Genomic DNA, 25,233 nt, shown 5'->3' with positions numbered 1-25,233 from the left:
GGATTTCTAATTTGTAAATTAATAAACATCTTTACTATTTCTCAAATTTAATTTGAATTATGATAACTACTGATGAATAAAATTCATATAAACAAAGCTCCTGCCAAAACTGGTTTGGCTCAGTGGATAGAGCATCGGCCTGCGAACTGAAGGGTCCCGGGTTCGATTCCAGTCAAGGGCATGTACATTGGTTGCGGGCACATCCCCGGTGGGGGGTGTGCAAGAGGCAGCTGGTCGATGTTTCTCTCTCATCGATGTTTCTAGCTCTCTATCCCTCTCCCTTCCTCTCTATAAAAAATCAATAAAATATATTTTTAAAAAAAGTATTAAAAAAAAACACACAAAAAAACAAAGCTCCTTGTCACCTCCAAAATATTTAAAAAGGATCCTTAAACCAAAAGTCTGAGAACCACTGTCCTGAGCCGTTTCCAAAGCTAAGTTTAGACTTATTAAAAGTCGAGTCTGATAAAAGGAAGCGACTCATTTATGGACACTTACAACAGGATACAGTACCAGGTTCTGCCTGAAGTTCACCCTCAGAAGCACTATTGAACCATGTCAATCAAAAATGAGAAGTGACACTCAGAAGTCACCCAAGCTAAAAATAAGCACCAGAAAAATTCCTTCCATAGACCATGTTACCAGCCAGTGAACAATCATATAACCACCAAATGAAACATCATCAATCTTTCCCAATTCACAGAAATCAGCGAATATTGCTCTAAAGCCTTGGAAAGAAACATCCTTGGTTCTGCTGTGAACCATCAAAATCCATGGCCGACTAAGGCACCAAGGCAAAGGGATTTCTTATTTCAGACAAAACAAACAGTAAGGCTATTTCTGTAACAACAGAACAGCAGGCATATAATTTTATGCATATTCCAAAGTTCCTTCTTTGTGTTGAGAAGAGGGTTTAGCATGTACAATTATATAAAATAAACTTTCATAAAATGTCATCCTATTTGCTATTCATTGTGGGCGTGGAAAAACTTAAGTCATTTTTTTGGTTTGTTTTTTAAATATATTTTTATTGATTTCAGAGAGGAAAGGAGAGGGAGAGAGGTAGAAACATCAACGATGAGAGAGAAACATTGATTGGCTGCCTCCTGCACGCCTCACACTGGGGATCGAGCCCACAACCTGGGCATGTGCCCTGACCAGGAATCAAACCTGTGACCTCCTGGTTCATAGGACAACACTCAACCACTGAGCCACGCCGGCTGGGCACGTGAGTCGTTTTTAAATGGAAACACTAAAGGAGAACTGCACAGAAAAACTGCCTGTGCTAACGCTTCCCTGTGAATGAAGATCCTTGGGCTCTGGAAGAACAGGTGGGTCAAAGGCCCATCAGTCTCTGTGTGCCTGGGATCATCCGCCCACAATACTTGATGAGCTTCAGGTGGCTCAGCACACGCTGGCTGTCCACCAAATTGCCAAACAAGGAAATGCAGATAATTGTGATGAATTCTGATACTTACATAGCACCTCGTGCTTCTTAGTCAGTGGCATCAATCCAGGATTCATGAACTGATTCCACTGACGAGTTCTCTGTAAATAACTAGAGAGAAGTGGAGCCTTTTCCCAAGGAGCACTGACGTGCACCTGCCAGGGGCTCCGTGCACTTCCAGGGACCACTGAGAAGGACCAGCTCCACACACAAGAGGGTGATCAACGTTGCAAAAGACAAAAATATTACCCACTTCCAGAAACTGCTTCTATCAGGCATGTTTTTAAAACTTAAATGCAACAAGGACCGTGCAGAGCCCTGGGCTGGCTGGGACTGAGCCACGATGCAGCAGGCTGGTGTCCAGGTCCTCCTCGGCTCCCTGACACTTACCTTCTTGCAACAGTAGTCAGAATGAGGTGGAAAGCAAACCAGTGTTTACTACACTGCAACACAGAATAGCTCCAGTTGGGAAATAACCTAAATGTCCTATGTTAAGGAAATGGTTTAACAAAATATAGGCAGCAATAAAAAAATAATACTGTGCCTCCATTAAGATGAGTAAATGTGATGACCGCAGAGCATTTTCCCATTACAGTTAGAATAAAGGGCACACCAGAAAAGGTGCATACATTGTAGGCACAATTATGTAAAAATTACGTGTCAGTGGAAGGTGGTATGAAGAAACCAAGCGTGCACATCGACCACCATTCCTTATTTCGGGGTGCTGAAATTACGACTAGCTTATAAATTATCACTATAAAATAATTTCTTTATTACTTAGATCATTTCAACCTCAACTCAAATGATATGTCATCTTTTTTTTTTTAATTGACTGATTACCAAAATACCACTCTTCAATAAAAAGGAAAGAAAATGATACCGTACCTAACTGCCTCTAAGTAGACCTTTACTGCTTTGTCTGCTCAGAATGGGCCCCTCCTCCCACTTCTCTCTAGAAACGCCCCTTGACCACATGGTCCAATGGATGTGGCCATCTTCTTACTAGTAAAGCCCCTGCCACACTTGCTCGGGGCACTTGCCCCAAGCTCTTGGCGAAGTTTTAAACTGGAACTTTTTCCTGGCTGAGTCCCCGGGGAGTTACAATCCAGGAAGCTGGTGGTGACAAAATCATGCCCATCCATGAAGAGCAGCCTGCTGGGCCCAAGTCCTGGTGCTGGTATCCCGGAGGCCCACTGGGTCCCCACGTTTCCCACTGCCTGGTTGGTAAGCCCCTGGGTTCCCTGTTTAAGTCAGTGTGAACTGGCCTCAGTACACTGCAACCAGAGACGCCCAGTGACTTTGCAGCCCCACATAATCCATACAGCAGAAAATGCAGCAAGTCCTACCTGCGGAGCTTTAGTGAGGAGAAGAGCAACTTCCGGATTATTGTGGTCGCGGGCGGCCTCCAGCGGGGTCTGGCCTGCCTGAGGAAGGGCACAGGGGAGGACAAGTGAGCACTGGCCACCAACCCCGCACACATGTAGCCCACCTGGGACAGCAACCCTGCCCTCAGTCACACCAGCACCGAAACACACAAACGACGTGGCCCTGCTCTTGAGCCTCCTCCCAACAAGGGAACCGAGTTCCCCCTGAGGCCGCAGCAAGAGAGGGTCAGCGCTGACCGAATGGGCAGTAAGTGCTCCAGGAGGCCAAGGTCGGGGCACTGCCCGCCCTGGAATGCTTTCTGGAAGGTGGAAAGCAGACAGGGCCAAGGTGGAAGATTTCAGTTGAGGAAACTCAAAGGATCATAAAATCCAGCCAAGCAATGACATTTCCCTGGAGAACAGGAAAGAAGACACCTGGACGGGCAGGTGAGGGCCCAGCCAGAGTCTCAGGAACTGGGTTGTGAAAACAAATGAGGAAGCTCTGGCCATAATGGAGGCTCCAGGGAGGGTAAGCCAAAGACCAAGAGTTGAAAACAGTGGGATTCCAAGCATGGGGAAGGTGTGCAAGGCATCATGGGAGAGGTACCATAAGGTACCACCCATAGGCACCAGAACTGTGAGGAGGAAGGGGAAACTACCCACAGGAGCCTTCACCGGCTTCACCCCCCTTGACTTCCAGACACTCACACAACTGCTCTGGCCCCTCGAGTCTGACTCAGGAGGGCACAGACCACAGGGCAGCCTGGAAAACAGGCACCCGAGCTGGTGGCTGCTACAGGATCTGGGAGAGAGGAAGAGGAGGGTGGTAGAGGAAGGGCAGAGGGAGGGAGATACTGAGAGAGAAAGGAGGAGATAAGGCGACTTTGGAGAAAAAGGAGTTAGATGTTGTGAGGATGATTAACCTGATGACCATATGGCCATTTTCTTGAGGACCACGCCTGTCAACAGTTAACAGCCCTTTACTTAGACATCCCTGATCTTTTCACACCAGGTGTGCGCACTTCAGCCAGGAATCTAAAGATGAGTCCTCAGGGCTTGTCAACTCATGGGGCAGCTAAGCTCAAGCGTCTCCCAAGTCCACCCGAGGGCCCCAGGGGTTACGGCTTTTAGAACCCTACATTCTTCCAGAGTGAAGCTGGCGAGGCCATGTGCCCTCGGAGGCTGTAGGAGGTGAGGTAGCAACAACATGCCCACTCTGCTTTCCACCTTCCAGAAACCATTGCTGCAACTCGACTTACATTATTAACAATGGTCACATCTGCTCCAGCTTCCAGTAAGATTTTAACCACCTTCTTATGATTTAGGGAAGCAGCAACATGAAGTGCTGTGTCTCCAGCCTGAAATTAATCAGAAGAAAGTCTGCTAAATCCCATCTGATCATGGCCCACCACCCTCCAGCTTTTCATCCCATGCCCCTGCTGGTGGGTTTTCAAAGTCAATCTAAGATTTGACTGAGAAGGGGGCCCTTTGCTCAAGTGTTCCGTGGTTCTCTCTAAAGTTCGTTGAACTAAATGAGCTTTGCACAATTATCACATTCCTTTTTGACTGGAGATGCCAGAAATCACAGGTAAAGTAATGCTGGGCTGGGTGTTGAGAATGGTCAGACCTGGATCCTCCACCCAGGCAGGAGGGCAGATAGCCAGGGGCCGGCGGGCGGGCCATCCCGGAGCTCTGGGCCATGTCCCACTGCCCAGGCAGGGGAGAGAGCAGAGAACCCTTGGTTTCCGAGTGCTAGAATGAGGATGTGCGGGGCCGCTGGGAATCATTGCAGGCTCACGGTGTTCTTTGCCGAGAACCCGTGTTCACTGAACACCAGCTGTTTCCAACTTCTCACCACATAGCCGATAGGTCCATATTTTCTTTACAAAAGAAAAAAAGTGTTTTCAGACTATCAGCTATGAAAGGAGGTATTTGGGACAAATGCAGCGTGGTGAGTCAATTCCAAATGCAGATGCTGGTTTTTTAACTCCAGACAGAATAATATAAATAAGCCAGTCAAATATGGGAGAGGTAGAATAATTATTCTCCACCATCAGGTGATCAGGGAAAGCACTCTGATACTTTTCTCCTGACAGCATGAAAATCCCGTCATCCCTGTGGCCTTCTTCCCCAGGGTGTGCCGGGGGACTTGTCTCACTGCGGAGTCACTGAGCTGTGTGCTGGGGGTGGGGAGCTGTGTGGCAGTGGTTTCCAATCTTGGCTGCACACTGGAATCAGGTGGGGAGCTTTAGAAACTACTGATGCCTGGTCCCACCCCAGACATCGTGGTGGAAGGTCTGGAGGGGGTGGGGGGTGGGGGTTGGTCATGGTGATTGTCAAAGCTCCCAGGTGACTGAAACAGGCGGAGAAGCTCTGGTTAGTGGCGGCTGTGTAGGGTAATCTGATGAGCTAGAATCCCCTGGGAGGCTGTAGAATGACGACTTGGCTACTGAGCTAGGTCAGTGGTCTCAATCCTATCTGCACACTCAGGCCAGGAGCTCTTTAAAAATCCCATTGCCTGGATATTCTGGACATTTAAGCTGGGGTGGAATTCAGCATTGGTATTTTTAATTCCTGTTGATTCTTTTGCGCAGCCAGGGTTCGAAACCACCATAACTGGGTATATTTAATCTGAATAGCCATCTATGCTTTAAATTTCAGATATATGTACCCAAACTCAGAAAAGCCAAACAATGCATCGTTCAGGTATCAATAAATATCACGACAACGTTTTAAAAAAAATCTAAGTAACTACTGAAAGTCAAGCACATTTCTGCGAACACTGTAATAATCACAGCTTTATTTCAAGACCCCCTTGTATGGCCCAGAGACAGGTCATGTACCCAACTTCACAGGAAACAGCAACTCCATCAGCTCAATCAAGTGGCAGTGCAAGGAACAGATGCCTTTCCCTTGCTTATTGACTAAGCCACATTCTTGCCAGTTTCCTTTGTAAAATCACATTAAAAACAAAACCCCACCCCGGGATCTCCAGAAGATGTTCATATGCAAATGTGGTGGTGTGCACTGGGATGATAAGGAGGCAGATACACCAGGGCCACCAGAACTCCGTGGAACACCCGTGCGAAGGCCAGCACTGGCCGAGTCCCCGGCAGGGAGAGGCTCCCAGCAGCCTCTGCGCCCGTCTGGGCTCATACACCTGTCGGTTAGCCTGTGGGAAGGGGGCCGGGCAGCCATGGGGAGGGCACATGCACTGACCTGGTTCTTTTCATGGACAGAACAGAAAGCACTGAGGAGGAGCTTAATGATGGACAAGTGATTATAGCGCGCGGCAACGTGCAAACAGGTGTCGCCTGCCTGCGGACAGAAATCACACTCTAAGCACAGTCTGAGCGGTTACAAAACAAGACAGAGAAAGTAAAAAGGAAAGAGCATTTAAAAGCTGGCAGACTAGCCTATATTCCTTAGAGGGCGTCGGCCTGAGTGATGAGCGTCTCTTTCACCCATGGATGCTCCACTCGGGGACTCCCAGCCCTTCGCTGCTGTCTGCAGCCCTGCTGGTCTTCCTCCATGCAGCGTCTCTGCTTTCAGGTTTGACGCTGGATGCATGCTCCCCAGGAGACCTCCTCAATAGCCAAGACAGGTTCTGCTCACCCAGCACCTGGTAAGAATCCACTGACCCCACCCTCTCCTGCAACCCAGGCTCGGGAGTGCACTGAATGAAGACCGCGAGCACGGCTTTGGGAACGAGCCTTCCCCTTCATAGATCTGCCACGGCTCTAAGGACAGGGCAGCAGGGCAAGTGGCTGGACTGTAAGATCACACGTGTTCTAAAACATTCAAGGGCCATTCCATTTTAGTCGGACCCCAATATCCCACATGGAGCAGCAGTCTGGGGAGCTGACACAGGGCACAAAGTGGGGAGCCAGAAAGACTCGGGGTCAGGGCTTTCCTTAGTGGTCACAGGCCAAACTGCCCCCAAAGACAACAAAACTGGAGTCAAAGCCGTGATGGTCTGCGGCATTCTCCTGACATCTCTATCCCAGTGCTGTCTAGCGATGGCCACCATTCAGCGAAACTTTCTCCCCAGATTAAGAAGGAGCCAAGCTCAACGCCGAGGTGCAGGGCATTCTGAGAATCACCTCAGAGGAGTCTGCCCCCAGCTAAGGCCATTTCTTAAAGAGATGCCGCAGTCAGGTTCCCCGTCGCGTGGCCGGGGCCGGGGCCTCGGAAAGAAAAGGCAGCTCCTTGTGGCGAGAGGGACGCCATGTGACCTCTCAGGTCGGCGTCCTCTCAGACTACTGACCGTCAGCTCATTCCAAGCATGCCTCTCACTGGTTTGTGGACGCGGGGCATGAGGCATCAGGAGACTCCCCTGCACACATCATTCAGTGTTTGCTACCAGTACACACTGTGGGCAGAGACCTTCTTAAGACACTTAGCGGTTTCCTAGATTCATTCACCAGCACACACTACAGGAAATGATAAAACCAATCGAGGTTGAGGTGAAAAGGATGGGAAAAAAGCAGTGTTCCCAAGTCTCTTGATTCCTCCTCTCATGCTCCTAAATGACCCTTTAGGAAATTACCAAACAGATAAATACCGTATTTTCCGGCGTATAAGCCGACTGGGCATATAAGATTTTCCTGGGTTAAAAAGTCGTTTTATACGCCAGAAAATACGGTAGTCCAATATATCTAATCCATTATATCTAATCCCATCAATATAGTCCAATATACCGTATTTTCTGGCATATAAAACGACTTTTTAACCCTTTGCACTCGCTTGCTTTTTTCTCGATTCCTTTATTCTACTCGGGATTTAATTTTTTAAATACCCCAGATTTTACAAAGCATGGCAGTAGAATAAAAAACTGGAGTTTCTTTTCATACAAACTTATTATTTGGATTTTTTTATATTTCAAATTATTGATACATTCAAAGAGTAATTTTAATCTCGATGCTAACCGTGTCGAGTCACACTCGACATCCGAGTGCAAAAGGTTTAACCCAGGAAAATCTTATACACCCAGTCGTCTTACACACGAGAAAGTATGGTACTTTATAGATAGTCCCCAAACACTTTTCATTTTTATTTTCTAGATGTTAGCACTCAAGTATGCTTTCAGGGTTATTTTCTAAGATGACACAAGAGAGTATGACAGAAGCCGGTGTTGTTCACCCACGTTATTTTTGAGGTCGGCGCGGGACCCGCCCAGCAGGAGGACGCGCGAGCTCTGGGAGTGGCTGTTCTGGCAGGCCAGGTGCAGGGCCGTGTTCCCCGCCTTGGAGAGAGGCAAGAGAAGGGAGGACACGTTAGCAACTCGGCGCTCCGCAGCCCCGCACGGAGCAGACCTTACAGAGGGCGATACAGAAGCAAAGTCAAAGCTCACATCTACTGCTTCCTAACGGGCAGACCCGGCAGGGGTTTCAGTAGCAAGAGCATTTCATTAGGAATCCAAACAGGCAGGGAGTCACCTCTGTCCTAAAACCTGGTTCCGAGGCCTGGCTCTGCCACTCACAGGCTGACAGGCACCGGTCAAGGCTCTTCTACTCTCAGCCTTGAATTCCTTACCTGTAAAATGCAGCGTGACCCTGTGATGCTGAGGCTGTGAGGATGGACTCGAGTGCCCAGGAAGGGATTTCCGTAATGGTAAAATGCTGTGCACATGCCTCTGGTATGTTCCTTTTAGAGAAGACTGCAACCCGGATAAAAGCTGTGGCTACAACACTACCAATGAAGTCAGAGGGCAACCTCCTACGTGCATGCAGGCTAAAGGTACCTAAGATTATACTGTAGCCTTTTTCAAATCATCCATTCTCGTATTGTTCTTGAAACAAAATTAGAACTATGGAAAAGATCCCCACATAACAGGCAACACAACTGCGCCTGTCACTTAGCATACAGATAGGGACCCTCTACCTTCAACATGCCCCATCAAGGACAGCCCAGGTCAGAATAATGCCCACAGCAACCTTGTAGAGAGAATTCACAAACAGAGCTCTGCGAGACTATGGGGGAAGGGCCTGTAAGGCTGCTGCTACCCCCTAAAAAAAGACATCAAATAAGCAGGCAGCATGAGGAGAGCTCTGGGGTTGGTCTGAGCGAGTCTTGGAGCACTCAGGAGGTGAAAGACACAGTGTTTGTCCTGCCGAGCTTACAAGCGGGGTCGGGACTGCAGCTGTGTGGGCTCTAAGCTATTACCCTGCCTGTTGATGGCTCTTCCCTCACCTAGTTCACTGCTTCTGGACCACGGTGCACTGTCTGCCCCTACTCAAGAATGTTATTTCCTTACCTTTTGAAAAGAGAAATTAGTTATTAAAAATAAATTTAAAAAACAGAGGAAAACTGTCTGCTGCCAGTTCACTTACCTCCACTCTCCTAACCTTCCCTCTAACCGCCCAGGTAGGACTTTCTTCCTCACTGTTGCCTCCAGGAAACTGGAGGAGTGAAAGCCTGAGGGTTTAGTGAGCGCAATGGCTTTCTGCCCATATGAATCACCTGGGCAGCCTGCAAAAACGTGCACAGCTGCAGCCCGGCTAGGGACTCTGGTTTACTCAGCCTGGGGGTGGAGCCTGGCTGCTCAGGTGTTAGCACTGAAAGCCAAGCATTCTGGGAAACCCCTCAGGCCAGGGCAAACGGGGACAGCTGGTCACCCAGGCCCAGCCATCAGGCTAGATTCATTTTTTAATTTTTTGTCGTTGTTTTTTCTTTCCCCCTTTTTTTGTTTAAGGTTTCCCAGGAGAGTTTAAAGTGCAGCCAGGTAGAGAAACATTGCTGGCTTAGGTCTCAAACACGAAGGCTCTGCCCACATTTTAAATATGCCATTTCACGCGAAGGGACTCAGTGCTTGGCTTGACATGATTCCCATTGCCCACGCAGGAGGTTGTCTCAACGTCGTTGGCTTCCTGAGAGTCATTAAATGTGTTGAACAAATGAGTGACATAAAAGAATCTGATGGTGCTAGAAATATATCATACCAACATTTATTTTGCCAGTAAGAAAATATCAATTATGCTGAAAAGCATTTAGATCAAGAAAATGAAAAACCATGGGTAAGCATAAGCAAAATATGGTACATTCATGCAATGGAATATTACTCAGCAATCAAAACGAATGAACTAATCACCCATGTAACAACACGCTAGAGTCTTAAAAACATTACGCTAAGTGAAAAAAGCCAGATTCCTGGCTTTTTTAGATCACCTTCGTGGAAAGGCAAGCAAATTGGTGGTAGCCAGGGGCTGGGAGGGGGTGGGTGAGTGGGGGACTGTCACTGAAGGGCACAAAGGAACTTTTTGGGGGCGATTCTCTACCTTGATTGTGGTGGTGGTTACACAACTGTATACTTTTATCCAAATTCATAGGACAGTATACCTAAGAAAGATGAACTTTACTGTATATGAATTATACCTCAAAACCTACTATTTAAAAATGGGACCCAGGCAGACATACTGACAGACATTTTCCCACTCTAAATAATAAGCACAGACCCCCCAGCCAGGGCTGCTAAGCTCGCGGAGTAAGAAGCACACTTCTTATGCAATGGAATATGATTCCGTCGTTAAAAAAAGAAAAATCCTGGCATTTGTGACAACGTGGATGAACTAGAGGAATTATGCTAAGTGAAATAGGCCAGGCAGAAAAAGACAAATACTGCATGGTATCCCTATATGTGGAATTTAAAAAAGAAAACGTCAAACTCAGAGGAACCAAGAGTAGAAAAGTGGTGGCCAGGAGCAGGGGGAATAGGACGACGTTGGTAGAAGGGAACAAACTTTTAGTTACAAGATAAACAAGGTCTGAGGACCTAACGTACAGCATGGTGACTATAACTGATAACACTGTATTGTATAACTGAAATTTACTAAGAGTAGAATCTAAGTGTTCTCACTAAATAAACAAATGTAAATATGTGAAGTGATGGATGTGTTAATAAATCTAATGGGAGGAATCCTTTCACAATGTATACACTTTAAATATGTTGAAGTTTACTTGTCAGTTATACCTCAATAAAGCTGGGGGGTGGGGTGGGGGGAGAAGAGCCTTTCTAGAGGTTTCCCCAGAGGCTGTGGCTGGTGCAGAACACACAAGTCCCTCTTTTGGACCGGCCCCTCACCTGCGCTTCCAACGTCTCTACTGTGTTACCTGGAGCGAGACCTCGCGGCTTTCCACAAAAGCTAGGACAGGAGGCAGTGGGCAGAGCAGACAGACCCGGGCCTAGGCTACGGCCCGGACTGACTCACAAACGAATCATATGTTTCAGTCCAGGATGTACTGGCTCCCCCTTACGCTTCCTTATCCATGAGCTGGAAACCACCTACTTCTCAGAGCTGGTATAAACTCACTAACTCACGTTTCAGACCCTGTACCTGTTTGGGGGAAGGGAGCAGCCACCTGCCTGCCGGGCAGCGAGCCGGGCAGCGAGCCGGGCATTACTGGAGATGTGACGGTACAGGGCTTGCTGCTTCCCCCCAAGCTTTTGACCCAAGAGGGAGCCATGGGAAACATTTAACCAGTAATGACAGCACAGAGCTGTGTGCAGGAAACAGCCCCCTGCTCTTCCTTCGGGGGCGGGGAACCTGTCCTGGGGAAGGGGTGGGGGTCCACAGGCAGAAACGAGGAGCAGGCCACCCCAACGGGCGTGGGCCACCAGAGGGGACAGTGAGCCAAGCTGCGCGCACAGGAGGCACATGCGGGGAAAGGCACAGGGAAGAGGCTCCAGACGTGAGCGGAGGCCACTCTGGGGAGGCCCGAGACAGCGTCCGGCTGCGGAGCTTTCCCCCAGGGTTTCCAGGCGGCAGGCAGAAGGGACTAGGCCAGCGGATAAGGCTGCTGGGAGGCCTCTGAAATCCAGGGACACATCAGCCATGAGCACGGAAGGGGGATGGAGGGAAAATGGGGAGATGTGGTGAGTGACGAGACGGGAGGCAGAGGAAAAGATGGAGAATGCTGTTGTCCTTTCCTGCCTCCATGAGGACAACCACAGGCGAATAAGCCAGTGGCAAAGCAGTGAGAGCCAGGGGAGGTCAAAGGAGGCCAAAGGCCCAGGGGGTCCTCTCGCTCACCGGGCAGACTCGGCTCCCAAGGGGCTTCAGGCGTCCACTTCCCTGCCGGTTCCGAGCTCCCGAGCGCGCTCTGCTCTGGGAGGAGGAACGCCAGCATCCTCACCTGTGAATGAGTTCTAGCACCTGCCGGGCCTCACCTTGTTCTTGGCAAGCACGTTGGCTCCTGCTTTAACGAGCAGCTTGACTGACTGGCTGAACCCGTGCCAGGATGCTTCGTGCAGGGCCGTGTTCCCGTCCTGAGGAACACAGAGAGAGAGAGAGAGAGAGAGAGAGCATGTTACCACGGCCTCATTCGCCTCGGTAAAGTCAATACATCAGAGTGAGTTTTCAGGGCACCCCACAGGCCTTGCCACGGGGGTTTCTCATCTGCATCACAGAGCCCAGAAAATGAGGCGAGTGTCTAGTTTCTCCATTCTCCCAGACACGGTACATAACAAGGACCATTCTAGATGCATTCTAGATTTGTGATGTACAATGGATGCCTTAAGTGCCGGGGCTTAAGTCTCTTCGGGAACCCCTGTTGAGAAAGGCAGTCGCATTGAACAGAATGCAACACCAGGACTAATGTCCATTCCTTCCCACCTCCATCACCCCTTGGGCTCTGCTCTGCTCCTGGCCCCAGAGGTAATCCTGCAAAGATCAGGCAAATACAGAGTCCGGCTTCATTAATTCCAGGGATTAAGAACCAGATAGGTAGATTACTCCTTCCTTTTTCTCCCCCAAATTCTAATTTTACCCAACTTAATCCAGAAGCATCAGGGCCCCAAAGAAATGAGCAGGCACTGTGCAAACAGTGATTTGTCAATAAGATAAATAAGTGTCCTATGCGGCTTTTAAATAAAAATCAACCAATTAAAGATAGTTCGCATTTGCTTAACTTATAAAATCTACACTAATAAAAAAGTAAGATGCAAATTGACCGTACCTTTGTGACGGCCACCAGCCAATCAGGAGTATGCAAATTAACCCAACAAAGATGGCGGGTTAATTTGCATATGCAGTGCGGGACGCCCTGCCCCAGCCACTCCAGGCCTCTGGGCAGTGTGGGAAGGCAGAAAGGCGGCTTGGGGCCGGAGCGAATAGGCGCCTCCAGCCACAGCGAAGGCAGTGCTGGCAATCAGAGGAAAGAAGGCCTGTTCTTGCACGAATCTTCGTGCATCGGGCCTCTAGTATATATATATATTTAGTGCAATGAACTGAGTGGGGTGGGGCATGGAGGGTGGGGCTAGGGGAGGGGGAAGCATGGAGAGGAGCGGCAGAAACACCCTCCGTGCTGTTCCAGGCCAGGGTGCGGGGCAGTTACCTGGGGGCGGTGCAGGTGCACTCCCCAGTCAGGTCCAGGGTCTGGTTTAGACTTTCAGCCACACCAACAGACAAGGCCTAAAGCTGCCGACACTCCCAAGGGGAAGGCCAGTGAGTGGGGCCTGCTGGGAAGGGAAGTGGTGATGTGTGGCCTGGCCAGTGGGACTGACTGCATGAAGCAGGAGGCAAAGGAAAGTGACTGGAAGGGGGCACGGGCTGCTGGTGACGATCCGCTCCGTGACCTGAGGGTCACGCAGGTGCGCTCAGGTAGTGGAAACTCATGGAGCTGCTCTTAGTATTTGTGCATTTTTCTGTATATACACTTGAATAAAAAGTTGTTTAAAAAGTAAACAGGATGAATTGCTCTAAATTGCAAAGTTCCATGTTTTAAGGTTGCTTGACAATTTAAGAACACTGTATTAATATATGTCACTGGGATTTATTAAAAATTTTATTTTACTTATTTTTTTCTTCCAATATAGTTTTAAAAATTAATAAGCTCACTTATCAAAAAAAAAAGAAGAAGAAGAAAACAACAGTTGGGGGTGGGGAAGCATGGGACATGCCTTTCCCTATTTAGGCTTCCACATGTCATTACTTCTAGACATTTTTTTTTTTGGGGGGGGGAACCATTTATGTTTATGTGGTTGCCCACTGCTGCCATAGAACAGGGGGAAGATTTAAAAAAAAATTTAGCCTTGGCCAGGTTGGTCATTGTCCTGAGCACCAAAAGGTTATTGGTCTGATTCCTGGTCAGGACACAGGCCCAGGTTGCTGCCTCGATCCCTGGTGTGGGGTGTGTAGGAGGCAGCCAATTGATGTTTCGCTCTCACATCGATGTTTCTCTCTCTCCCCCTCTTCCTTCCTCTCTCCCTAAAATCAATAAAAACTATTTGAAAAAAATAAATAACAAATTAAAAATTTTTTTAATTTACTGGATTATCAGATATTCTAAGTACATTTGGGCTGGTTTCATCATATTAAATCATGAGTGGTAAGACTCAGGAATGATAACATCTTGCATGTGGGTCCTCAGGCTGGCACGCCCCACTTCACCTTGTCTTGCCGGTCCAGGGCACAGCCCTCCTGGGTGAGCGCCGAGATGACCTCAGTGTTCCCCACCACGGCCGCACGGTGCAAGGCGGTCTGATCCCCCTGCAGAATGACACGGAGGCAGGAACAGGGGTCAGCTCTCCCAGCCATTCACTCCACTCCCTCCGACACAGGGCACCTCCCACACAAAGCAAACTGGTTACCACCAAGGGCAAGGTGGGCTTTGCAGTCTGGTTAGTAGACAACACACGGCAGGCGGAGCAATTTTATTCAGTGGGAACATTAAGCCAACCGCAGAACAGTCTTTGGCTGCAGAGCTAACCTCAGGACGAAGGTCAAGCCCTCACCTGCCGTCCCGGGGTATGGCAGCGCTCAGCTGGGCTGTAGTGGTCACACACGTGAAGAGTGGGTCTGAGAGCATGGCTGTGTGTGCTAGGCAATTAGGGCAGCAATGCCGGGAATTTTTACTCCCTACTGAGTCCTCTAGCTCCCGGCTTTCGGAGAAATCGCCATCCTGCCATGTCAGTTAGCAGCACTCACGATTTGATGGTGGGTGTGTATTTGTTGACTGACTTGTACTGGCCACGAGCAATGGCGGGGTTTATGCTGTGTCATCGCTGGATTCCAGGAATGCCAAGCCATCACTGCACATCTCTACCAAGCCCCTTCTGATCTTTCATGACAACACCCTCACTGATTTACGCTGTATTTGACCCCTTTCTCTGTGATCAGATTCCTGAAATTGCAGACCTTCCCTTTCTCTATCAGGGCGCCAAAGGGAACTTGACTCTTTCTAATTGCAGCTGAGAAAAGGAATATATGCTCTTAGAGGAAAGACAGTCAAGACTGTGATAAGGGAGAGTTCTGAAGTGCCCTAAGAGCACATCTGAGCTCTGACAAGCACTCAGCAAGTCAGGCTGAGACGAATGGAGTCCAATCTGGGGTCCAGGTTCACAGGGGAGGTGAGTGATCAGTGTGAAATGTTCCTTCACTGGGAAAAGGAGGGGTGGCTGATCCTCAAGGCCCTTCCCTCCCCTTGGGTTCTGTGATTTGGTGGTAAGTTTTGCATAAATGAAGTTTCCTAGAGGAGAACCAGAGGGGCAATCACATACCTGGGGCATCCCTGGCCCTTGGCCCGAGAGAGGCAAGGGAGACGATTATAAAACAGAAAACGAAGTATTTTTCAAAGAGGAATGCACTGCTACCTATAAATAACCCTAATGAAATTCTGGTTCTACTTACTAAACTCCCTGGAATTTAAAAACAATACACTTTAAAAGCACTTAATTGGAAAACATGTTCTGGAGATGGATGATGGTGATGGTTGCACAACATTGTAAATGTACTTAATGCCACTGAGCTGTATGGTTAAAATGGTAGATTTTATGTTATGTACATCTTATCACAATAAAAAAAAAGCACTTAATGCTATTTAAAACTCAAATTCACTTTCTTAAGATTAAAAATCCCCCCCTTAGAAATCCACGAGAAGTGATTTTTATTTTCTTCCTTATACTTTTTAATACCTCCCAACTTTTTGTACTCAACATTTAACTTTTAGTACCAGGAAAACCAGCTATTGATTAAAAGTCTGAGCTGTAACAATATATCAGAAATGGACTGTGTGGCAGAACCCTTTCTCGCTGTTCATCCATAGACCATGGGGGAGATTTCCGCAGTGTCGGTCAGGACATCGAGCCCCGTTACCAGGGCTTCACCCACTGTCCGCAGGTGCCTGCCCTCAGCACCCTACGCTATTATTCCCACTATAGATTACGTGTAGACTTGGTTCTCCCCCCTTCCCAGGCCCCTTGCCCAGAGGGGACCCTATCTTTGGGACATGCAGGCAAAAGAAGACCATGGCCAGTGGGTCAGCAGCTGCAGGTGTGACAAGCCATTTCACATCCACTTCAGACATCGTAAGAAGTGTTTCCAGATGACATGTACTTAATGCTCAGACAAGTGATCATAGGAAAAACTGCCCGTGTCTTAGTCTTTTTAAGTTTCTAATAAGAATTTCTAAAACTGCCCATTTCCCTACCAGAATGGTGATGGATTTGCACAAAATGGACCTCAAGTGCAATCTGTTAATACTGATCTGCTCTGGCCCGCTGTTCTCAGTCAGAAAGGTGAGGTTGCAGCTCCCTCTTTCAGTGTAAATACTGACTTGGCCAGACTGGTCATGGTTAGAGGGCTTTAATATTCCCACAAACTGCAGGCACTTTATTTTTTATTTTTTTATTTTTTTTTAAATATTTTTATTGAGGTATTATATGTGTACATATCTTACTATTACCCCCCACCCCACACCCACACATGCCCTCCCCCCCCCAGAGTTTTGCGTCCATTGTTTATGCTTATATGCATGCATACAAGTCCTTCGTTTGATTTCATAACTCCCCCACCTTTCCAAACTTTCCCCCTGTACTTTGAAAGTCTGTTTGATGCTTTACTGACTCTGTATCTATCTTTTTGTTCACCACTTTATAATGTTCTTTACTATCCCTAAATGAGTGAGATCATGTGGTATTTTTCTTTCATTGACTGGCTTATTTCGCTTAGCATAATGTTCTCCAATTCCATCCAGGTTGCTGCAAATGATGAGAATTCCTTCTTTTTTATGGCAGCATAGTATTCCATTGTGTAGATGTACCACAGTTTTCCGATCCAGTCATCTGCTGATGGGCACCTAGGCTGTTTCCAAATCTTAGCTATTGTAAATTGTGCTGCTATGAACATAGTGGTGCATATATCCTTTCTGATTGGTGTTTCTAGTTTCTTCGGATATATTCCCAGGAGTGGGATTACTGGGTCAAATGGGAGTTCCATTTTCAGTTTTTTGAGGAAACTCCATACTGTTCTCCACAGTGGCTGCACCAGTCTGCATTCCCACCAGCAGTGCACGAGGGTTCCTTTTTCTCCGCATCCTCGCCAACACTTGTTGTTTGTTGATTTGTTGATGATAGCCATTCTGACAGGTGTGAGATGGTACCTCATTGTTGTTTTGATTTGCATCTCTCGGATAATAAGTGACTTTGAACATGTTTTCATGTGTCTCTTGGCCTTCCTTCTGTCTTCTTTTGAAAATATTCTGTTTAGGTCTGTTGCCCATTTTTTTATTGGATCATTTATCTTCCTCTTATTAAGTTGCATAAGCTGCCTGTAGATGTTGGAGATTAAACCTTTATCAGTGATAGCATTTGCAAATATGTTTTCCCATGCGGTGGGCTTTCTTGTTGTTTTGTTGATGGTTTCTTTTGCTGTAAAAAAGCTTTTTATTTTGATGTAGTCCCATTTGTTAATTTTCTCTTTAGCTTCCATTGCCCTAGGGGCAGTGTCAGTGAAGAAGTTCTTTTGGCATATGTCTGAGATTTTGTTGCCTGTGGAGTCCTCTAGTATTTTTATGGTTTCCCGTCTTATGTTTAAGTCCTGTATCCATTTTGAGTTTATTTTTGTGTATGGTGTAAGTTGGTGATCTAGTTTCATTTTTTTGCATGTATCTGTCCAGTTTACCCAACACCATTTATTGAAGAGACTGTCTTGACTCCATTGTATGTTCATGCCTCCTTTGTCAAATATTAATTGAGCATAGTGGTTTGGGTCGATATCTGGGTTCTCTATTCTGTTCCATTGATCAATATGTCTGTTCTTGTGCCAGTACCAGGCTGTTTTGAGAACAGTGGCTTTGTAATACAGCTTGAAATCTGGTATTGAGATCCCACCTACTTAATTCTTCTTTCTGAGGATTGCTGAGGCTAGTCGGGGTCTTTTTTTATTCCAGATGAATTTTTGGAGAGTTCTTTCTAGGTCTGTGAAATATGCTGTTGGTATTTTGATGGGGAGTGCATTGAATCTGTAGATTGCTTTGGGTAGTATGGACATTTTAATGATGTTGATTCTACCAATCCAGGAACATGGTATGTTCTTCCATCTGTTTACGTCTTCCTCTATCTCTTTTTTCAGTGTCCTGTAGTTTTCTGCGTATAGGTCTTTTACCTCCTTAGTTAAGTTTATTCCTAGGTATCTTAATTTTTTTGGTGTGATGGTAAATGGGATTGCTTTTTTAGTCTCTCTTTCTGTAAGTTCATTATTGGTGTATAGAAAAGCCATAGATTTCTTGGCGTTAATTTTGTATCCCGCTACATTGCCGAATTCATTTATTAAGTCTATTAGTTTTTTGATGGAATCTTTTGGGTTTTTTATGTACAATATCATGTCATCTGCAAATAAGGACAGCTTCACTTCTTCTTTTCCAATTTGGATGCCTCTTATTTCTTCTTCTTGCCTAATTGCGATAGCTAATACTTCCAGTACTATGTCAAACAGGAGTGGTGAGAGTGGGCATCCCTGTCTTGTTCCTGTTCTTAGGGGAAATGGTTTTAGTTTTTGCCCATTGAGTATGATGTTTGCTGTGGGTTTATCATAAATAGCTTTTATTATGTTGAGGTACGAGCCTTCTATTCCCACCTTGTTGAGAGTTTTTATCAAGAAAGGGTGTTGGATTTTGTCAAATGCTTTTTCTGCATCTATTGATATGACTATGTGATTTTTATCTCTCAATTTGTTTATGTGATGTATCACGTTTATTGATTTGCGGATATTGTACCATCCTTGCATTCCTGGAATAAATCCTACTTGGTCATGGTGTATTATCTTTCTGATGTACTGCTGGAGCCGATTTGCTAGAATTTTGTTGAGGATTTTGGCATCAATGTTCATGAGGGATATTGGCCTGTAATTCTCTTTCATTGAGTTGTCTTTATCTGGTTTTGGTATTAGGGTGATGCTGGCTTCATAGAAGGAGCCTGGAAGTGTTCCTTCCTCTTGAATTTTTTGGAATAGTCTGAGGAGGATAGGTTTTAGTTCTTCCTTGAAAGTTTGATAAAACTCTCCTGTGAAGCCATCTGGCCCCGGGCTTTTGTTTGCCGGAAGCTTTTTGATGACTGCTTCAATTTCTTCCATAGTTACTGGCATGTTGAGCTGTTTAGAATCTTCCTGATTAAGTTTTGGAAGGTTGTATTTTTCTAGGAATATGTCGATTTCCTCTAGGTTGTCCAGTTTGTTGGAATAGAGTTGTTCGTAGTATTTTGTAACAATCCTTTGTATCTCAGCGGGATCTGTTGTTATTTCACCTCTTTCATTTCTGATTTTGTTTATTTGGGTCCTCTCTCTTTGCTTCTTGGTGAGCCTGGCTAGAGGTCCATCAATCTTGTTTATCCTTTCAAAGAACCAGCTCTTGGTTTTGTTGATCTTTTGTATTGTTTCTTTGGTCTCTATGTCGTTTATCTCCGCTCTGATCTTTATTATTTCTTTCCTTCTGCTTACACTGGGCTTATCTTGTTGCTCTCTCTCTAACTCTTTGAGTTGTTGGGTTAGGTAATTTATTACCATTGTTTCTTGTTTTTTGAGGTAGGCTTGTAGAGCTATGAACTTCCCTCTCAGGACTGCTTTCATTGTGTCCCATAGATTTTGGATTGTTGTGTTTTCATTGTCGTTTGTTGCCATGATGTTTTTTATTTCTTCCTTGATGTCTTTGGTAACCCAGTCATGGTTTAATAACATGCTGTTTAGTCTCCAAGTATTTGATTTCTTTGGGTTGTTTTTATTGTAGTTGATTTCCAGTTTTATGCCACTGTGATCTGAGAAGATACTTGATATGATTTCTATCTTCTTGAATTTGTAGAGACTTTGCCTATGTCCTAACATATGGTCTATCTTTGAAAATGACCCATGTGCACTTGAGAAGAATGTATATTCTGTGGCTTTGGGGTGAAATGTTCTGAAGATGTCGATTAATTCCATCTGTTCTAGTGAGTCATTTAGGTTTGATGTTTCTTTGCTGATGTTTAGTTTAGAGGATTTGTCCAATGGTGATAGTGGGGTATTGAAGTCTCCTACTATGATTGTATTACTGTCAATCTCTCCTTTGATATCTTCCAGGAGTTTTTTAATGTATCTTGGTGCTCCTGTATTGGGTGCATATATGTTTACCAGAGTTATTTCTTCTTGTTGGATTTCTCCCTTTAGTATTATGAAGTGGCCTTCATTATCTCTTGTTATGTCCTTCACTTTGAGATCTAATTTGTCAGATATAAGTATTGCAACCCCAGCTTTTTTTTCATTTCCATTTGCCTGGAAAACCTTTTTCCATCCCTTTACTCTCAGTCTGTATGCATCCTTTTTTTTTGAGGTGGGTTTCCTGTAGACAGCAGATATCTGGGTTTTGTTTTCTTATCCAGTCTGTTACCCTGTGTCTTTTGATTGGGGCATTCAATCCATTTACATTTAAAGTTATTATTGATAGGTACTTATTTGACGCCATTTTTATTCTATACCCCTGTGTACCTTCTTTGCTTCCTATTTCTTTCTTTTTTTTTTTTTTTTTACAGCAGACCCTTTAGCATTTCTTTCATTGCTGGTTTGGTGGTGATAAACTCCCTTAGTCCTTTTTTGTCTGTGAAGCTCCTGATTTCACCTTCAATTTTGATTGATAGCCTTGCTGGGTACAGTATTCTTGGATTTAGACCCTTCCTTTGCATGACTTGGTATATTTCATTCCATTCCCTTCTGGCCTGATGAGTTTCTGTTGAGAAATCAGTTGCTAGTCTGATGGGGGTTCCTTTGTATGTAACTGTCTGTCTCTCTCTGGCCGCTTGTAAGATTCTTACTTTGTCGTTGGTGTTTGCCAACTTAACTATAATGTGCCTTGGCGTCGGTCTTTTGGGGTTCATTTTGCTTGGAACTCTGTGAGCTTCTTGGATTTGTGTGGGTTTTTTCTTCCCTATATCAGGGAAGTTTTCTGTTATTATTTCTTCAAACAGGTTTTCTATTCCTTGCTCAGTTTCCTTTCCTTCTGGCACCCCTATTATCCTGATGTTGTTTTGTTTTGTATTGTCCCGAAGTTCCCTTACGCTCTCCTCAATCTTTCTAATTTTTGTTTCTAGAAGCTGTTGTAATTGGGTATTTTTTTCCATCTTGTCTTCTAGCTCACTTATGCGGTCCTCTGCTTCATCTAGTCTACTCTTGATGCTTTCTATTGAGTTCTTTACAGCAGCAATGTCATTTTTCATTTCTTCTTGGTTCTTCTTCATTTCTTCTTGGTTCTTACTCATATTGTCGAATTTGTCTTCCATCCTTTTCAGCCACCCTATGATCATTTCTCTGAATTCTTTCTCTGATAGGTTGTTTGCCTCTAAATCGTTTACTTCCTTTTCTGGTGATGCCTGTTTCTCTTTCCTGTGGGGGCTGTTTCTTTGTCTCCCCATGGTCTCTCTTCTCCGGATGTCTGGTTATATAGATTTCTCTCTCTGGCGTTGATTTAAAGGTATAAAATACAACACAACCAGGCACAACAGACAAGGCACTGAACAGAATTGTATTCACGATATTAATAACCTCCAATAAAGGTAACCACCAGAGAAAGACAAATTAGGGAATAGGAGTGGAAGAGGGAGAGTAAAAAGAAAGAACAACAACGAAAAAAACAAAACAAAACAAAACAAAAAAAACAACGAGTGTGAATCTGAACTTGGGAAAAGAGCAGAAAGAAAGAAAAGAAAAAGAAATAACAGAAAAGAAAAAAAAAGAAAAAAAAAAGTAAGAGAGACAAGAATGATACTAAGAGAGAAAAGGGGAACAAACTATATATATGGGGAGTAAACTCCACTAGAACAACCACTATTCCCAGCAAATTCCAGCAACACGAGCCTGGAGATTAATACAAACTGCAACAGCAGCTAATATCAAGTGAGGCAAGGGAAAACAAAAGTAAAAAACAAACAAAAACAAAGCAAACAAAAGAACCAACCAAACCAACAAAAAGAATAATCAAAACAATCTCATAAAAAAGCATAAAAATTCAATCTAATCAACATTCAAGCAAACAACAACAAAAGGCCCGAGAGAAAAATAATTTTTTTAAGGTAGCGTAGAGAGAGGTTTGTATGGATTTGGAGCAGGGGGTTGGGAATTAGATAATATAAGTAGGGTGAAGTTTTAGCAGGGAGTAAACTGAAAAAGTAGGGAAAATCTAAAGCCAGAAAGGGTTAAGATAAACTGGGGACCAAAATGGGAAAGGTTGGGAGGAGAGTGATGGCATAATGTTAGCTTTGAGATAGGGTAAAACGATTGTAAGGGAAAGATGCAAATCGAATGTAGGACACTAATCCAAAAAAAAAAGAAAGAGAAAATCAAATGACATTAAAAAAAAAAGTAAAATAATAGTAATAATAGTGTTGATTGAAAATAAAAATGTAATAATTAAAAAGGTGAAAATCGAGTGAGGAAAAAGAAAAAAAATTAGTTTCTTAAGTAAAAGATGCAAAAAATGAAAATAAAAAAATATGAGAATAAAAAATTTTAAAAATTGAAAAAAGAATTGAAAATTAAAAAATAGGAAGACTAAAATGTGCAGTAGCGGCTGTCATTCACTTCCTCTATTATTCTGTTTGGTACGCCTTTTTCCCAGTCTGGGCGGTATTTCAGTTCAGCTTCATTCCAGGGCTCCTCAGTGTTGGAAGCCAGTCCTGCTTTTTAAGCCAGCCGTGTCTTAATTTCTCGTATTTATTTTTAATTACACCAGAGACAATTAGCGTTTCAGCCCCTGGGTGGCAGTGTTTCTGAATTGACTTCCGGGCCTCTCTAGCTCTTTTTTCTTTTTTTTTTTTTTTTTTCCCCTCTATGGCACTCACTACTGGTTTGTGGAGGTATGCGCCTCAGAGCTGCCTCTCTGATGGTCACACGCAGCTCTGGTCCCCAGGTTCTGAAAAAACACCTTCCCCCTGCAGTCTTTCAGGGTTTCCGCCTGGGTTTGCCTCTGTATTGGGCTTAGCAATCAGAGTCGGAAAGAGCCCAGGTGTGCGGACCGTGGGTCTGTGCCCCAGACTAAGGAGCCTGCACTCCTTTGAAAATTCTTAGTCTGACCCTCCTCGTCAGATTAAAATGAGTTGCTTTCAAGAGGTCACTTCTGTTAGCAGCTCAGAAGACCCCCCTCCTCATTCACGGATCACGGCAGTTCCAACTGCCGCTGATTTTTCTAGGCACAGACCTCCCGGCTCCTGCCGGTCCTGCGGTCCTGCGGCTGCCGCGCTTCCCTCACCCAGCGCTTCCCTCACCCACCGCGGGGATTAGAAACCGCCCCTCATTTCAGGCGAAATCTGACCTTTCCGTGGTGCAGTGAAGAGTTTCTTTGAATCCGAATGTTTGCGCTGATAGGGGACCGGTGGTCTGGTGCTCCCAGCAGCTCAGTGTTTGCAGTTGTCGCGGAAAGTCAGGTTTCCACGAAAATCCTTCTTTCCTTGCAAGATGGCGAGGCGCCGGCGAGCCCGCAGCTCCAGGAGGGGACCCAGCCCCTGTGGGTGCTGCGCGGTCAGAGGAACACTGCCCAGCACTCCCCCGCCTTCTCCTGGAGTTTAGCTGTCCCTTGGCTTGCCCACATACACTCCCTCTGCGAGCCTCTGCTGCTCCGACTCTCCGCCCCAGGAACAGACTCCAAACCCGACTCTATTCCGTCGCCATTTTCTCTCCTGTAAACTGCGGGCACTTTAACGAACACCCCTTGGACCCACCAGAACCACCTTTCACAGAACAAAACTTAACCACTCCGCCCACGCTGTGCGTAAAGTGTGAGCAGGAAGCCCTGGACACGGTGGCATCAGGCCCTCCTGCCACACAAGTGGCCTCACAAAGGGCCTCTGCTGATTAGGGCACAGTCTACCCTATGCATTGCTTTCGGTCAAATGTTTTATCGTGTTTCACAAGCTGCCACTAAATCACGAATTGAGGCAGCTTTGGAGCCAGAATGTAACCATTATTTATTACTTTCTTTTAACATGAACCTACTGTGTATATCCCTCGAGATCGCTTTCCTTTGTGAAAATCTAGCTCAATGCGAGAAGCTAAAATCTAACTTTTAGTTCAGCCCTCAGGAATCAATTTCTAGATGGATTATCAAGACTCAAAGAGATCTGCCCGGCCAGCGTGGCTCAGGGGTTGAGCATTGACCTACGAACCAGGAGATCATGGTTCCATTCCCAGTCAGGGCACATGCCCAGGTTGTGGGCTCGATCCCCATGGTGGGGCTTGCAGGAGGCAGCCGATCAATGATTCTCTCTCATCACTGATGGTTCTCTCCCTTTCCCTTCCTCTCTGAAATCAATAAAAATACATTAAAAAAAAAAAAAAGACTAAAGAGATCTAACAACAGTATGAGGCTGCAGTGAGAACACAAACTGCCCTCAACCACCTGGCACAGCTGTTTCCTGCATCTCCCCTTTCTCTGCGGAGACCTTTGAGTGGCACTGCCTGTCTCCAGGCCACAGCCCCACCCCACCTTTACTCCCCTCAGACAGAGCCCTCCCTCAGAGCCCTCGTCCTTGCCTTCCGGGTCCATAAACACTGGTGAAAGCCAAAGTCAACCGTTCCCCACCAGAAGAGGCCGTCCTTCAGCTGCACCGTAAGTTTTGCTCACACTAGATGGGGTGGTTCTGGGGGGCTGAGGGAGACACTTCTCTGGTATAAACCCAGCCACCCTTAAATTACCAAGATGAGAAGTGAAGGCTCTGAGAGACTCTTCCCCAGAGCACAACACAAACAACTAAACAACTTGAGGACAAATTGGAACAGAGTCAATTACCTGCAAATCTACTTTCCTCCTATAAAGCGAAAATTTACTGTTGAAATATTTCCTCTTTGAAATAGGACACAGAGAAGAACAAAATGCGTCCTCAATACACACTTATTAACATACCCGAGAAGCAAGTGTGACATAATCCTTATTTCTATATGATTTAAACATGAAATTCTGAAACTTTGGGGGAAATTTAAAAAAAACAACTGGGAAAAGTATAGCACTATCAACAGCATTTACTCATTATTTATTCTGTGAATACTTATTGACCTCTACTATACTCCAAGTGTCATGGCATCTAATTCCTTCATTTTATTGATAAAAGAAACCAAGACTCAGTGCAGGTCAGTGCCTCACTTAGGATAAACAAGCTAATTCAGGTAGCATGGTTGGGTGAGAATTCAAATGGTT

At 45.5% G+C, this 25,233-nt stretch overlaps 1 protein-coding gene across 5 annotated transcripts in view; it reads right to left on the bottom strand.

Annotated features, from left to right (window-relative positions):
- ANKRD6 (ankyrin repeat domain 6) overlaps window positions 1–25,233 on the bottom strand; it is a 158,686-nt gene that overhangs the window by 12,464 nt on the left and 120,989 nt on the right. For all 5 annotated transcript variants that reach the window (XM_028134124.2, XM_008149432.3, XM_008149206.3 and 2 more), the window contains 6 exons: window positions 14,199–14,297; window positions 11,978–12,076; window positions 7,958–8,056; window positions 6,031–6,129; window positions 4,071–4,169; window positions 2,794–2,871 (listed from right to left, as the gene is read on the bottom strand). In XM_028134124.2, coding sequence (XP_027989925.2) covers window positions 2,794–2,871; window positions 4,071–4,169; window positions 6,031–6,129; window positions 7,958–8,056; window positions 11,978–12,076; window positions 14,199–14,297 — 573 coding nt within the window. The remainder of the gene's footprint in view (window positions 1–2,793; window positions 2,872–4,070; window positions 4,170–6,030; window positions 6,130–7,957; window positions 8,057–11,977; window positions 12,077–14,198; window positions 14,298–25,233) is intronic.

The sequence above is a fragment of the Eptesicus fuscus genome, chromosome 10, assembly GCF_027574615.1.
Source record: "Eptesicus fuscus isolate TK198812 chromosome 10, DD_ASM_mEF_20220401, whole genome shotgun sequence".
In the NCBI taxonomy this organism is placed as follows: Eukaryota; Metazoa; Chordata; class Mammalia; order Chiroptera; family Vespertilionidae; genus Eptesicus; species Eptesicus fuscus.
This window is presented reverse-complemented; position numbering and strand designations above follow the sequence as displayed.